At 33.9% G+C, this 17,297-nt stretch overlaps 1 protein-coding gene across 1 annotated transcript; it reads right to left on the reverse strand.

Moving 5' to 3' along the window:
- Positions 1–1,803: 1,803 nt before the first annotated feature.
- On the reverse strand, positions 1,804–15,925 carry LOC110602311. The gene is made up of 2 exons (XM_021739798.2): positions 15,612–15,925; positions 1,804–2,464 (listed from the first exon to the last, which is right to left on the reverse strand). The coding sequence occupies exons 1-2, from the start codon at positions 15,740–15,742 to the stop codon at positions 2,005–2,007; spliced, it is 591 nt and encodes a 196-aa protein (XP_021595490.1). The 5' UTR covers positions 15,743–15,925; the 3' UTR covers positions 1,804–2,004.
- Between the last annotated feature and the right edge of the window lie 1,372 nt (positions 15,926–17,297).

Below are 17,297 nucleotides of genomic sequence, written 5' to 3' on the forward strand. Positions count from 1 at the left end.
AGTTTATGTGATATTGTCAAAAATAAATTAATGACGTGACCAGAAGGAAATTGTGCTGTAATTGGCTAAACTGTAAGAAAAAGAACGTGAGGTAATAGGTGTCCACAACAGTTGTTCCGACGTAAGTCAATAAGTTGGAGAAAATGGTGAATGAAGAACTTAAAAATATTTGTCTGGGAGAATAGCATATCATTTTGCTCCTGTGTTATTTCATTTCTATATTGTAAAAATATATATATAGTATTTCTTGATAATTAGGTAATATGACTGGCTTGTTAGTGAAAGATTTTTACCGGTTAATTGGTCGGAAATCCTATGATCAAAAGTGTGAAGGAGATCTGTTAGATTATAACCGTTAACGGCTTTCTTATAGAGTCTTACTTTACAGTTATGAGGGTGAATTTTATCCGACCTGAGACTAACATGTTTCGAAGCGTTCAGATCTCTTTTTTTTTTTTGTTTCGGGCACTATATATGTTTTCTGGATTTTTTCTTGTTTTTGAGTAGAACCACATATATATTTCTTGATAAATTAAGATATCCTAAATAATTATTAATGATAACGGGAGGGAATAATAAATAAATTCTTCTTTATAAAAAGTTATAAATTATTTTCTTTCTTTGCTAATTATTATTTTAAACCCATTCCATTGCTTTTCCTCCCCCCAAAAAATACAACAATGGGTGAAAGTAAAATTTAATTGCAAATTAAAATATTAAAATATATGTAAATTTAATTATTAATTATAAAACTAGTTATAAAATTTAAATAAAATAAGATAATAAAATTAAACAACTTAATAAAATATAATTCAAAAAGATAATTAATATTAAAATTTAGGATATCTTAATTTATGATTTAATTAATTTGCTTTGATTAATAATTTAATTTTAATTATCAAAATTAAAGCAAATATTGCTAAAATAATTAACTCTCTTTCTAGTATCAAATAAATTAATTAAAAATTATCATTATTTTTAATATGATAATATTTTAATTAATTCTTCAAATACTCTAATTATTTTGTTGAGGGTCTACAAGTTAAAAGGTTCACTCCTCTCACTATTATTTTTAGGATAAAATAATTTAAATATTCAAAAAATACTTAAAGACATTAATCTCAAAAATTAAATAATAATTTTTAAAAAAATCCATAATCTAAACTATATCAAATTTCATAACAAAGGAATTTTAATCGTTCATATCAAGAATTCAAGAGCAAATTGAAAAATTATTTAAAAATATCATCCTAAAATAATTTTAAAAAATAAATCAAAAGAATAAAATAATAATAATAATAAAAAAAAAACTTTGGACAGTATAGATTCATCTCTAAATTTTCTTCTTTGACTTTCCAGCGATTAAAAGTTTTCAAAAAGTGAATAAAAGATCTAATTTTATGATAGTATTTATATTTTATTAAATTTCTATCCTATAGTTTTAGGGATAAACTTGAAAAAAAAATAAAGTTTTCTTGTAAAATTACGGGTCTGAACGTGCATTTAGGACTGAACTACATACGAATAAGATGAAAACATGAGTTGTCTAACCTGTATTTTTTGTTGCTTCTTTTGATTTTCTTCGTCTGAACTGCTTTATATTTTTGTTTGTTTCTATAAAAAATGCTCTAAATTTTTCTAAGGTCACCTTTATTGTTTACTTTGTACTTAAGTAAATTAACTCATCTCATCAACTTTAAAATCTAATTGACCCAACTTTAATATTTTGTATTTGGCTGAATAAAGTATTATTTCTACATCAAACATGATTAACCCGTTAAATAATTACTTAAACACTCCATACATTGGTTTCCTATGGAGAAACATCTCTTATTCACTATGAGAAAAGGTTCAAGAACTAAAGCAAAAAGAATATACATAAATCACCCAAGTAAGAAAACTAAATTATTATTTGAAAATGAGAAGAAAAAGAAAAGATTTCAACCAAATGACACGTTTTTAACCATAAGGCGTTTACGTGAAACCAAAGCCTATCTTCCAGTGTCACTTCTGCAGCAAGTACTGCATTATATCCATCCTAACTACTCCTTCAAAACCCCTTACTCCACCAATGTAGTTTGCACTTGCCATTTCAGGACCCCTGATACACAAGTGTCTGTACTGGGTAACCGTCCCAGTGGGCCTTGGTGGTCGCATCATCATTGAAATTGTAGGCAATGTTTTAGTCCATGTATTTCTTGACGCGGTGAACAGATGCCTGCTAGAATCCTGGTTTCTGGATGCCTGAATGCTCCCAGGGCCTGTCGCCTGCCTTTTCATGTTCACGTTTGAGTTAGCACCATTTGAGGGTTTCATTGGTGAGGGAGAACGGATCTGAGCAGAAGGTTTCATCCGGTCCAGCCATCGTAGAATCCAGTTACCAAGATTCCGGCCTACTTCTATGTCTCTCTTTTGTATATTCTGGTGAACCTTGAGTGCAGCATCAAAAACTGTGCGAGTTCGTCTGTGATTTTTGAAAAAAGTTAAGCTGAAGTTGCAGCAACACTAGTAGAGCAAAACTAGCTAGCATAAAGAAATAAGATACATAGCATACTGCCTCCTGAACACGCTCTTAGAAGGGATGGTTATGCTCATGATAGACAAGAAAAAATAAAGGCGTAGAGAGTCTGTACCATAGTATAAGATCAATAGTTAATAAGTTGTAATACCCCTGGCTTTAGGTCATGTAGAAAATTTCACAAACCTTGCACATCCAAAATGTCTTAACAGTTGCATTCAAGCAAGCAAAATCTCGATGATCACCAAACTGTTGAAACAGTTTCCAGAACATCCTTTAGAGTTTGATGGTAATTATTTACATTCTGTAATTATTACATTATAAATATAGTATTAAGCTCATATTACAATTTGCTAGCCGAATATTTGACAATCAACTTCTTGTTTGGGAGAAGATTACTAAGCTTGGGTACAGTAACCCTCCATCCTTGCTTTTGAGGAGGTATGCCCCATCCTTTAAAACCCTAACCCACTAGAATGGTGGGTTAAGAAGGTTTATTGGGCTTTCTCCTAATAAAAATTTATATTCTAGCAATAACATCCTTGTTTTTCTGTTTGAAAAGTAAAATAATCCATGATTATTTTCCTTGCTTCACCCTCATTTGCCACACCTTTCATTAACATTCCAATGTGCCAAACATGTAAAAGAACTAGAAAATATTCCAGGGCTTCTTTAGAAGCCTCAGGTAACATTGAAAGCTCTCCTCACCTTCGGCCATATAAATATATTTAGAACGACCAAATAGTTTTTTAGAGCTCAAATAATAACACATCCTGTGATTTTACAGTAAAGGAACCCAGAAAGGAACATATCCGCAGAAATTACTCCCTCAAATATCCCGTTTTTCATATTGTCAAGCATTTCAGGCATTATATAAACATAATTTGTTCAAATCTGAACTAAAATTATAAACATACTCTGTCCAAATCTGAATTATGATCCACCTCCATCACTCTCCTTGTAAAGCAAAAGTAATCAACAATGGTGCAAAAGAATACATGAGTAGCTAGAGACATAATGTTACGAACATAAACAGAAAATGAATGCTAAAGCACCCTAATAGGATGAGGGCATAATAAGGGTCTAATGATTTCATTTCAGGAACTATGAAATGGATCACAAAGCTTAAATATGTCCCAGTTGCATCCCTATGTCAAAATTTATCAAGTCAAAGTCAATCATTCAATTAAATAACACAGAATTTGACTTTTAAATAAAAAAAGACATATAGGGGAAAAGTCAACTAGGAAAAATGGGGGGGGGTGGGTGGGTGGAAGGCTGTGATAACTGTATGGTGAGTTAATGAACTGAGCAGTTAATATAAAGGGAAGGCAGTTGTAACTTCGAAATGACTGAGAAATAGCAGTATATTGAGGTAGAAGACTCGATTCCCGTCAGTCTAGATTTTATTAATAAATTCCACCTCTTTTTCCAGTTTCCTTCAATCTTATTCTCTCTTTGATTGGAGTTTCTATCTTTGATACCACTTGAAGCAGCAAAAAGGTTTAAGACAATTGGATTTCAACAATTGGGAATACAATAGGATTGATTCTGGTTAGAACAAAGAATGTATAATTAGTTTCCAGAAAACCTCTTGATTAAAAAAGAATACCAATTCCAAATGGTAACACTGAAAAACTTGATAATAGAAATGGGCACAATCTTGAACAGAAAGTGAAGTGTGTGAGTGCTTTGTTAGTAATGGAAAAATGAAAAATACAAACAGCAAATTGAAACGTTCAAATCATGGGAACCATGGTATGGTTCTTGCCTTTGAAAGTTTGAATATATTGGAATCTAGGAAACATTATTATTATTATTATTATTTTTTATTATTATTTTTTTTTTTTGGGGGGGGGGGGGTAACTAAAAATTATGGATATGCACAATTCATTCGGAAAACTGAAGCTTTTGATGCTAAGGTTCTGTTAGGGCAATAGCTCTACCAGGTTGAAATAAGGCAGAATAGAGAGAAATAGAGAAGAAGGAGAGAGAAGAATAGAGAATAAGAGACTTTTTGGATAGAGAAGAAGGTTTTAGAGGGTAGCAAGTAAGTTGTACGTGTATTGATGAATAAAATGGAATGTCCTTACATGTGTGCTGTGCTGAGATATATATTATTTCTCAGTAACTAATTTGACAGCTGTAAACTCATAGCTATAACAACCTCACTACTGGCTATAACAACCTATAACAGCCTATAATAGCTATAATATTCTCTGCTATACATTTAAATCCCTCTTATTTCTATATTTTTTTCCTAGAATACGTGACAATACCTCTTAGTTGAGAACTTTCTTGACCCTAAGAAAGGCAATGAGTAGGAAATTGAGTCTCAATGAAAGTCTTATCTTCCCGAGTTGCATCTTCAAGAGAAAGATTGACCCATTTAATTAATCCTTGGATCACATAATCAGTGCTTCTGAGAACAGTTCTAGTCCGTAACACCTTCTCCGAAGCCACTACGAAAGTATCATCCCGAAGGTTAGGCAGTACTGTAGAGATAATCGGCGACTCTCCCACCTTCTTTGTGAGCAAGTAGACATGAAAAACAGGGTGAATGGAAGATTCCGGGGGTTCCTCCAGTTTGTAGGCCACCTTTCCACTTTAGTTAGGATCTGATAGGGCCCATAATATTTAGCACACAATGTTTGACTGCTAAGGAAGTCTGTTTGTAGTGCTGAAGCTTTAAATAAACCCAATCACCCACAACAAATTCTCATTTAGTCCTTTTGGAGTCAACCTGTTGCTTCATTCTATGTTAAGCTAACTCTAAGTTTTCCTTTAAGAGTTGCCCAAGCTTCTGCCTATCATGGAGAAATTGATCTACATTGTCAACAATAATATCAATAGGTAGTTCCATAGGAAAACTGAAAGGAGGATAGCCATATAATGTTTGGAAAAGGGACATTTTAAGAGCACTGTGGAGAGTAGAGTTGTACCACCATTCAGCCATAGGAAGCCATTGAATCCAAGCCTGTGATTTCAAATAAACCATACATCGGAGGTAAGTTTCAAGGCACTGATTGACCCTTTCAGTTTGCCCATCAGATTGAGGATAATAGGTTGAACTAAAGGAAAGTTTAACACCTAAACTCTTAAACAATTCCTGCTAGAGCAAACTAGTAAAAATTTTGTCTTGATTAGAAACAATGACTTTAGGAAGACCATGGAACTTGTAGATATGATCCATGAACAAGTGAGCTACTGTGGTGGCTGAGAAAGGGTGAGTAAGAGGCAAGAAATGGGCTAATTTTGTTAATATTCAAACCACTACTAAGATGGTGTCCTTCCCTTTTGACTTAGGAAGGCCCTCCATGAAATTGGATATTTCTTGCGAAGCCTGAGTAGGAATTGGCAAAGGCAGCAGCAATCCTAGATAAACAGTGTTCATGTTTGCATCTTGCACAAGTATCACACTACTTAATCTACTCCATAATGTCCCTTAACATTCCAGGCCAGTAAAAGTACCGTTTAAGCTTTAAATAAGTGCCTTGCACTCCAGAATGTCCACCCACTGCTGAATTGTGATAAGCATCCAGTACTTGCTGTTTGGGATTGTAGTTGCGCCCACATACATTCTGTTTTTATAAAATAGGACTCCATTTTTCACTTGATAAGGAGTGGTGGTAGGAGAAGCAATTGAGAGTTGTTGAATTAATTCAGTAGCCTTAGTATCTGCTTCATCATTGTTCTCCAAATGCTACATCTAAGAGGGAATAATTATTGACTGCAAGTTGTATAATTGATGGCTATCTAAGGAAGAAGATCTCCTGGAAAGTGCATCAGCCACAATATTTTCTACCCCTTTTCGATATAATATCTTATAATCAAGTCTCAGTAGTTTAGAAATGCCCCTTTGTTGCAGGTTAGTATGCAATCTTTGTTCAAGAAGGTATTTAATGCTTTCATGGTCTGTTTTAATAAAAAAACTGTCCTTGCTTTAGATAGTGCCTCCATTTAGTCACTGCAAAAGTAATAGTCAACAACTTCTTTTCATAAACTGATAAAGCCTGATTCCAGGAACCAAAAGTTTTAGATATGTAGGCTATGGGGTGTCCCTGTTGTTGCAAAACAACTCTCATTCCCTAATTGCTTGCATCAGTTTCTACAATGAATGGCATAGAAAAATCTGGTAGGGATAATCAGTCATTCTCTGCTTGAGCCAATCAAATGCTAATTGAGCTTCTTCACACCATTTAAAAGCATCTTTCTTCAGAAGGTTGGTTAAGGGTCTGCCAATAATTCCATAATTTTTAAACTTCCGGTAGTACCCTGTGAGTCCCAAGAAGCTTCTGAGGTTTTTAAGAGACTGTGGTGCTGGCCAATGGACCATAACCTCAATTTTCACAAGAGCTGTACTCACCTCTTGTTCAGAAATGATATGCCCCAAATACTCAATCTGATTATGCCCAAAAAAACACTTAGATAACTTGGTAAACGGTTGCTTGTCTAGTAACACTTTAAACATGGCTTCTAAATGCTGAATATGCTCTGCCATGTTGTTACTATTGACCAAGTTATCATCAAAAAAGACCAACACAAAATTCCTGAGGAAGGGCTGGAATAAAAGGTTCATTAGAGCATGGAATGTGGAAGGGGCATTGGTCAAGCCAAAAGGCATAACTCTAAATTCAAAGGATGGTGCTCTGCATTGGTTCCGATGGCTAGACATCGGACTCCTAATCTCTCTTGGGAATTGTTCTCCACCAAGCTCTTGAATAGTTATGGTTCAAATCTCATGATGAGCCCTTATGAATGTTTGGCTGCTTTCAAACAGCTTGACTCTGTTGATGCTTATATTGATGATTTTGTTGTCCGAGTTGCATAAATCCCCAATTTTTCAAATCCTCACTCTATGGGATTTTTTCTCAATGACTTGAAGGAGATCCAAGTTCGGTTACTTAGCCATGAAATTACAGATAACTCTCACACCATGATCTTGGCTCATGAAATTGAGCGAGAGTTGTTTCATTTCCACACAAATACTGTATTTCTTCTACCTTTGATAAACCAGACCTTTCTCATGGGCTTGGCTCACAGACCAAAAGCGCTAAACAATCCAGCTCCGCTTACCCTTCTCTCACCAGACCTCTGGCTTACCCTCCCAAACCTTCTGACAAAGTTCCACACTTACCCACCACAACGTTCTCATCCTCTATCTCTTCCTTAGCTAAGCGCTCCACCCCTTCTGCTTCCTCTAAGTCTCACCCTGTTCATCATCTTTCCAATCAAGAATACCAAGATCTCCGAGCTCGTGGGCTGTGTTTTTATTGTAAACAACCCTACTCTCCTCTTTACCAATGCCCCAACAAATCCCATTGAATGTTTATTGGGGGCGAGGATGATGAAGATTCCCCCAATGTGGTTCGAGATATGGCTGAGACCCAAGAGAAATTTTTTCTCCTGATCATTCATCTGGATCTGTCGCTTATTTCGATGGGAGGCATTTCCCACCCTCGTACCGTGAAGTTATTAGGTCGTGTACTTGATACTGAGTTGATTGTAATGGTTGATAGTGGTGCTAGCCACTGTTTTGTCTCCGAGTCGCTGGTTCACCAGCTTTCCCTACCAGTACATCACACCCAACCTTTCTCTGTCTATCTAGGTGATGGCTGATGTTTATAGTCCTCCGGTGCATGTCTTAGCCTCACCATCAATTTGGAGTCTCTCAACATCTCTCCTGATTGTTATGTATTCCCTTTAGGTGGGATGAAATATCATTCTGGGCATCTCTTAGTCGGAAACTTTGAGTGGTGTCAGAATGAATTGGAGAAAATCAGACAATGCACTTCTCTCATAAGGGCAGCAAAATTACTCTCTCTAGCCAGCTAGCCCTAGTTTGCGTTCTGGCTTCCTTCCAATCTATTCAAAAAATGGATGATATAGAATCGGGGTTCTTATTATGGGATTGTTCATCGGTTGATACTTTGCCTGATTCTTCCAACTTGTCTCCCTCTGGATCAACAGCATCAACTAGACAGATTGATGGACCAATATTCGACTGTGTTCTCAAACAAAGTTGGCTTACCACCAGTGAGGCCATATGTCTATGCCATTCCCTTGCAGTCAGGTACAACTGCAATATCAGTCAAGCCTTACCGTTATGGATACCACCAGAAAGATGAAATTGAGCGGTTGGTCTCAGAAATGCTGTTTGCTGAGATTATACAGCCCAACTCTAGTCCTTTTTCTAGCCCAATTCTTTTTGTCCCCAAGAAGGATGGGAGTTAACCTTTCTGCATCGATTATCAGAGGCTTAATCAGGCTACAGTTCCCAATCGTTATCCCATTTCTATAATTCAAGAGTTACTGGATGAGCTCCATGGTGCTGTTTTCTTTTCCAAATTGGACCTTCATTCTAGTTACCACCAAATTCAAATCCAGGCATGAGGACATCCCAAAAACAACATTCAGAACACATTCTGGGCATTATGAGTTTCTAGTCATGCCTTTTCGACTAACCAATGCCTCGACTGCCTTCCAAGCTATGATGAATGAGGTTTTTTGTCCTTTCCTATGGTGTTTCGTCTTAGTCTTCTTTGACGACATTTTAGTGTATAGCAATAACTGGAATCAACACATCCAACATTTAGCTATTATTTTGCAGACCTTACAATCACAACAATTTAATGTAAAAAAAAAAGCTCATTTGCTAGGTGTTCTATGGAGTATTTGGGACACATCATCTCCAACAATGGTGTGGCCATGGACCCTAGAAAATATCTGCGGTGGTCCAATGGCCTATCTCCAAGACAGTTAAAGCTGTGAGATCATTCTTGGGATTGATAGGCTATTATCGTCAACTCATTCAAAATTATGGTAAGATTGCCTCTCTGCTTACCGCTCTTACTACCAAGGAATCTCAGTTGCAGTTTCAATGGAATCAATATGCCCAAATGGCTTTTGATCATCTAAAGCAAGCTATCATATCTGCACCCGTCTTAGTTATGCCAGATTTTACGAAGAGGTTTGAAGTCGAGTGTGATGCGTCCGGATGGAGTGGGTGCAGTGCTAATGCAACAAGGACAACCAATAGCCTATTTTAGTAAGGCTCTCTCTACCAAAACTACGTCTACTTCAGCGTATGACCGTGAACTAATGGCGCTTGCTCTTGCCATTGAGTATTGGCAACCATACCTTAGAAGTTTGTTGTACGAATCGACCAACGCAGCCTTCGCCATCTTCTTGAGCAACAGATTGTTACTCTGGCTCAGCAATGTTAGATTTCTAAACTGTTGGGCCACAGATTTGTGATTGAATATAAAGCTGGACACACCAATAGGGTTGTTGATTCACTTTCGCGTCAAGGTGACATTGAATTGAATGCTCTCTCTCACCCATGCTGGATTGATTTGGATGAATTACATGCTGTTGTTCATAATGATCTGGATTTGCAACCCATTCTTGCATCCCTCCAATAGGATCCACACTCACTTATTCTATAAGGAAGGTTGGTTATTCCAGAAAAGTCTTGATGGATACCTAAACTAATTGCAGGGTTTCATTGTACTCCTATGGAGGGAGACTCGGGGGCATACAGAACATATCGCAGGCTAGCTTCAAGTCTTTATTGGCACGGTACGATGAAGTCGATACAAAGTTTTGTGGCTTCTTGCTTAATTTGTCAACGAAATAAATAAGCTCTATCTCCAGTAGGCCTTTTACAACCCCTGCCTATTCCTAAGAGAATCTGGGAGGATATCTCTTTAGACTTTATCACTGGCTTGCCCAAATCACACAAAGTTGACTGCATTTTGGTAGTGATTAATAGACTTCCGAAATATGGGCATTTCCTTGCTCTGCGACATCCTTTCACTGCCAAATAAGTTGTTGAGCTATTTGTCAAAGAAATTGTGCGGCTTCATGACATTCCTCATTCCATGGTTAGTGATCGGGATCCTATCTTTATCAGCAATTTCTGGCAAAAGCTGTTTCGAATCATGGGGACGACGCTGAGTATGAGTTAGGCATACCATCCACAGACGGATGGTCAAACAGAAGTGCTAAATCTGAAGCAATATCTTCGTTGTTTTGCCTCAGAGCAACTTAAGTTGCGGGTTCATTGGCTACGTTGGGCTGAATTTTGGTATAACACGACCTTTCAAGGAGCAATTAAACTCACTCCTTTCCAGGCTGTGTATGGGAAGCCACCTCCCACCATTTTACAGCACTTGCCAGGAGAAACAAGGGTGGAAGAAGTGTCTCATGCTCTGCTGGATAGGGATGAAATAATCAGGCAACTGAAGTACAATCTGCATAAGGCGTAGGTTGCCATGACCCACCAAGCAAACAAGAAACGCCAAGATGTTCAGTTCGACGTAGGTGATAAGGTTTTCCTCAAACTCTGCCCTTACCTTCAGTTATCAATTAAATCTTGAGTCCATCCAAAGCTGGCAGCAAGGTTTTACGGATCTTTCCTTATCCCTGCTAAGATTGGTGCAGTCGCTTATACGCTCCTTTTACCACCAGAGGCAAAGGTTCATCCCATTTTTCATGTCTCACAACTTAAGAGGGTTACTAGTGATCATGCTGTGGTCACATCCTTACCTCCAGAATTAGTTGTTGATGAGCCTATTCCAATAGAGAATGAAACTATTCTCAACCGTCGTTCCATGGACCAAAACGGCATCTTGGTACCCCAAGTACTCATTAAATGGTGGTAATGATAAGCAAAATCAGGCCAAAGGGGTTGAGGGAACCACGCAGGGGAATAATGGAAAGACAAAACTTGCATGGAGGGTATATTCCAAAAGATTAAGGAAATCAGGGGAAAACCGTTTTGCCAGAGTAAAGGACAGGCGTGATGTTTCATGAGGGAGGGTATCTAGCAGTATATATAGAAGAATATGTAATATGACAAGGGCATACTGTATTTTTCTATTCTTATGAATTAGGCAGAGTATTTCTGTTGGGAGAATTTTTCTTAAGAATTCTCTATTCCTGCTTATTAACACTGAACTCTCAGTAAACAATAGCAATTTTCCATTTCCATTCCTTACACGATCATACTGTTACTCCATTACACAACGCTAACAGTTGTTACCGATAGTGAAGTAACATTGACGACCATTACTAATAATTGATTCTTTTATATCCTTTCTTTACTGCCCCTTTTCTCATTTTTATCAGCTTCCACGCATTCCAGTAGCTTCAAGAGCAATATTTTTAAGTTTTCCCTTTCCTTTCTCTCTTAAATCTCAACCTTTCCTATATATTTCTCATACAAGCTTAGATCCATAAACTATTACATTTTCTAGCTTATTTCTTCTAAAATGCAAGTTAAATTTTTTTTTTTAGTTTTTAGTTGTTGTTTTTCCTTTTTTTTTTTTGTGGATTAAAGTGTTAGTTTTGTGTTAAAATTTTGAGCTATTAATTTACCCAATTTATAAAGATTGTGTGGCTTTTCTTATTTTAAATTATTTCACAAAAATTACTTCTATTAAATTAATTATAAGATAACTTAAGTACAATTATATGCTTAAGTTTTATTTGGTATTTATTAGTGCTAATTGTAGTTTGATAGTTATAGATTTAATATTTGTATTATTTGTGTTAAATAGAAATTAATGTATAGAGTTGAGTTAAAAAAGTTGAATATTAAAGTTTTATAAAAAAAAATTATTGTTTTTGTTAAAATTAAAAGTTGAAAACAAAAATTCTATTTTGTTAAAATTAAAAGTTGAAAAAAAAAATTGTTTTGTTAAAATAAAAAGTTTTACTATATCATTTACTTATTTAGGACTTAAGAAGTTAGAATAGAACTGAATGCATAACTAATTTAGTTCCAACTTCCAAATTTTGATACTTAATGTCTTGTAATTTTGTGAATAATTATTAAATATAAACATTGAAAATGTCTCGTGGAAGAGATTCTTGTTCTACTAAAGGAGGTGAAACCAGGTAATGATTTCAGGTGAAAATTTGTGACACCAACCGAGAAAAAAAAAGAAATGACTTGTAATTTCTGTGGGAATAAAATTACACATGGGATGATAAGATTGAAGTTGCACATCCCAAACAAGGAGCAAGGAGCAAGGAGCAAGGAGAGAGTTCAATTGATTCATCTAATTATGGATATGGTTATAGTAAGTATGATCCAAATATTTTATGTAGGTGGTGACTGAAGCTACTTTTTCATCAAATTATGGGTTTTATGGAGGTGTGCCATGTCCAACCAAATATCCTCTTACATTTTTATATGATGCGGAAAGTCGGCATCATCGTACTCTCAACCAACTTATAGTAATCTTAATAATGTGGGTGGTTCCTTATTCAACTTTGATCCACAATAATACTATAAGTATCAACAACATCATCAAAGCTCAAAAAGTCAAAACCAAAATCATCAAGAACCAGCAAGACATTCTTTTTGGTGATAGTAAGATAGTAATTTTCTATATGATGTTTAATCATGGCAATTAAAGGCTAGTAATTTTCTATATGATGTTTAATCATGGTAATTAAAGGCTCAAGGCGCACCAAGGTGCCAAGGAGTCCTGGAGCCTAGGCACAAGGTGCAGGCGCGTGCCTAAACAACGCAAGGCGCAAAAATAAAAAAATTAAATTAATATAAATAATTTATCAAAATTCAAATAATATTAGATGATTATTTAAATTTATCTACTTTTATAATTACATAAGTCTGGTGATATGATAAAAATTTATAATAAATTATATTTATTTCATGATTTTTTAAATAATTTTAAACAATATGATAATTAATTCTATGTTAATCATATAAATTTAATTTATCCTCATAATCATAATAATAAGAAATTTTTAATTAAAAAAATTAAAATACTTAAAAGTTCTAATCTCATTAAATAAAAACAAATTATTTTTCAGTTTTAATATTAAAAGGAAAGAATGAAAAAGGGACATGCAGCTGTGCCGGCAACTAAGTACCAACCCAAAGAAAAATGGGGCAGCATGACAGTCAAGACCGAAGAAGAAGAAAGAGTTTGGTGAAGGAGGAGGAGGAGAAAAAGAAGAAGAAGAAGAAGAAGAAAAAGAATAACAACTTACCTGTAGATCTTCTGGAGGAAGCTGGAGAAGACAAGGCAAGTTATTTTTCTTCTTCTGCTTCTTCGTTTTTTTCTTTCTCTTTCTCCTTCACATTTGCTCTTTCTCCTTCACATTTGCTGGAGCGTGTAAATGAGTTTGATGCGCTTGGAACACTCTGCTATCCTTAGACAAAATGTGAACCATGGGTGTATACATATATATATATATATATATATATTCACTCTCTACATAAGTTAGCTTAGAGTTTTCATATTTACTATACATCCCCTTTCATTCTCTCTTCATTTATTGTGTCTTAAAGCCTCATTTACTCTCCTTACAGTTTTCTAAAGCAAGGGGTACACCCTGCTATCCTTCTTACCTTGGTTTATCTTGGAGACTACCCCAATTGCCCTCTCCTCAACCTGGACTGTCCTGTAAATAAGTCAGATCACCTGTCTAGTACACGTGGCAGCATCTAGTTGATTCCTAGATCCAGCAGGTATCACTAGGAAATAATAATAATAATAATAATTATAAACTTCCTAAATAATTAAAGCCTAAATTTCCTAAGTCTAACAATAAACAGAATGCCAAAATTGTATAGGATCCTTATCTTCCCATACTAGCTTATATATCTACCTACAACCTTGTTTATACTAGGTAGGAGATAAATCCTATATAAAGACTGAAAACTAATCCAAATAACAAATACTTTAATGTATAATAATCCTAAACAAAGAAGTAAAACAAAAATAAAAAGCTATAGTTAAAATGAAAATTAAGTAAAAATCCAGAACTGAATAGAAAACTAATATCCAAAACTTAAGGTGCTCTTGCATCACAGTGTGCTTGATGATGCCCATTTCTATTACTTAGAACATCTTTATTGAAAAAGAAAAGGATGCAGTAACAATTGCAACCTAAATGGTTAAAAAGGAGAAATAGGTAACACCTGTTTCTCAAATTTGATATTGGGAAGGAAGATGAACATGTTAATCTTAGGTACAGGATATGCGCATCCGGTTTCTGCAGTTCTATTAGTTAACAGGGAAACAAGGCCTCTATTTTATTACTGTTCTGTCGATAAAAAGATAATCAAAACTGTTGTGGATAGTTTAACTATGTCGCTATATTGTAGGTATAGTCTAATATAAAAATCATCCCTACTCTACAGATCGTATGCAACTAAATATGACTGGAACAATAATACCAATAGTCATTGCATATTCTGACCATGTAGCTGCATTAAAGGCTTTTAAAACTGCATTCTAGAATGTATAAAGTAAAAAAGAAAATGTAGGAGCCAAAAAAAAACTGGCACAATTTATCAAGTACATAGAAAAGACAGATAGGAGACAGTGACATGTATTGGCAGCTATTGCAATTGCATCACTGTCATGGTTCATTGCTTCACTAGAGGACCAAAAATACAACTTTAAAATAAAAATTAAAAAGGAAATCTAAATAAAATCACTTCAAGAATTAGAAACCAAAGTGCCAAAACTGAAGACAACATTTCCTAAGGAGTGGTAAAGCTAACTATATCAGTTTATGCTATGAAACATGCAATTCTGTAAAAATTAAAGAATCATAATTTTGAGAATACACAAACTTTCAGGAAAACTATTGTTCTTTCATAAGACATAAGCAATAAATTGGGTTGTGCTTGTAAATAGTAGCAGAAAATGGGAAGTGAGCTTAACAGAAATAAGATTGTAAGAGCCTCCAATGCATTATGGGATGAAATGATTTCACATGTTGAAATGTATATTCTATCACACTTTAAATTGCCCCCCAAAAGAAAATTTCCATTACCCAAAGAGCTTTTGGCTAATTGATACAGGAATCATCTACATTGCAAAGCTTCAAAATTTCCAACTGAGTCCGAACCCAATATATAATACCTCTTCAATCCTAATCACAACGAATATGGTCCACTACATATGGTTGTGAAATTTAACACAAGAAAATCAATAAGAAGAGAAGCACAAAGAACAAATACCCAAATTGAAAAAAAAAATCAACGATTAAAAATCTTGCTGGTGCTGCCTAAAAACAAATCAGCCGCAAAACAAGAAAATACCTGTGAAGAAATTGGCGGATCTTAGGACGTCTAGGAGATACAAGCCTACGTTGAATCCTCAAAGCGAGTCTATAAGTCCGTTTGAGACCCAAAAAGTATGCAGTTGCCAATGTGATCTCCCATAGCACCATTTCTCTCGTCTCTTCTTCTTCTTCCTCTCTGGGTACGGGCAGTTATTGATATAATTTTTCTCTGTCTTGAATTCAAAAACAAAGGGCAGTGATCTGTGTTTCGTAGGAGGAAAGTTAGCCGCCAGAGCTTCTAGCAGTTGTAAGGGCAAGTGACGCTTGTTTGTGCGTCAGTGTGCTCTTTCTCATTTTGCTTATAAAAAAATCTAAAAAAGGCTATTTATATTTTTTAATAAATTAAATTATACTTGAATCTCTAAATATACAGGTAAAGATTTATTTTTATATTTTTAAAATTAAATATTTATAATTTTTTATAATTTTTCATACAAATTAGATATCTAACTAAAAGTATAAAAATCTATTTATTATCTATTTTAAATAGATAAACTACATTTCAACATATTAAAATTTTACATAATTAATAAATCAATTTCTATATTTTTAAAATCATATACTTAAATTTCTCTATACTTATGTTCTCATTTATTACAATCGAAACATTTCGATCTTTTATTTTTTATTTAAAAAAATAAATTTAACTTTCCATTAACTTTATCTATAATACTTCATTTAACTAGTTTTTAATATTTTTTATTCTTCAATTTTCATTCATTAAAATATTTCAATACTTATAACTTTAAAATTTTTAAAAAATATTTATAATTTCAGCTATTTTTAAGTGGTATTGATTAATATTTAAGTATATTATAAAATTTTATAAAGAGTATTTTAGAGAGAATTGTACTTTCAGAAATTTAATTATCCACTAGTTTTGAGCTAATGTCTGTAATAGATGAAAAAATTATAATTTTAAGCGGATTAAAATAAGGAAATTTAAGAATTCAATTTTAAAAATATAAAGATTGATCCGTCAATTATGCTTAGGGATAATGTGTAATTAATATAATATAAAATTCTCCCTTTATATTTAAAAGGATTTAAGGGATCACGACAGTATTTTAGATATTTAAAATATTTATTTTATCTTTGATTGGTTGACAGAATTATAGACGAAAGATATCTTCCATCAATTTGAAAAAATCGATCCATTAATTACATTAAAATTTAAGAATTAAAATATAATTTACTCATTTTTAATAAGCTCACTTATTTTATCACATAAATTTTAGAATAAATTACACTTTAATTTTTAAATTTTTATATGATTAACGAATCGATCTCTTTATTTTTAAAATTAAATACTTAAATCCCTTTATAATCAATACGTTCAAATTGAATGTCTTTTCATCCATAACTTTACTAGTCAACATGTAAAAGAGATCATAAATATTTTAAATATCTAAAATACTCTTATAAATACTTAAATCCTTATTAATGAGTGAAATATTTTATATTGTATAAATTATATTTTAGTCTCTGAGTTTTAACATAACGAACGGATTAATTTTTATATTTTTAAAATCAAATTCTTAAAATCTTTTATATTTAGTCTATTCAAAACCATAATCAGTTCATATATTTTAGATACTAGTTTTGAATGGTTAAAATTCTGAAAGTATAATTTTCTTTCTAAAATACTTTTTATAAAAGTCTA

Source organism: Manihot esculenta, chromosome 15, assembly GCF_001659605.2.
Source record: "Manihot esculenta cultivar AM560-2 chromosome 15, M.esculenta_v8, whole genome shotgun sequence".
NCBI classification, from domain to species: domain Eukaryota; kingdom Viridiplantae; phylum Streptophyta; class Magnoliopsida; order Malpighiales; family Euphorbiaceae; genus Manihot; species Manihot esculenta.

What these genes read in the sequence shown, in the direction of transcription:
- LOC110602311 (XM_021739798.2), bottom strand. Translation starts at nt 15,742, where the DNA reads ATGGTGCTATGGGAGATCACATTGGCAACTGCATACTTTTTGGGTCTC. An exon ending in ATCCGCCAATTTCTTCACAG is followed by an intron (nt 2,465 to 15,611) that starts GTATTTTCTTGT and finishes CAAAAATCACAG; the next exon opens with ACGAACTCGCACAGTTTTTG.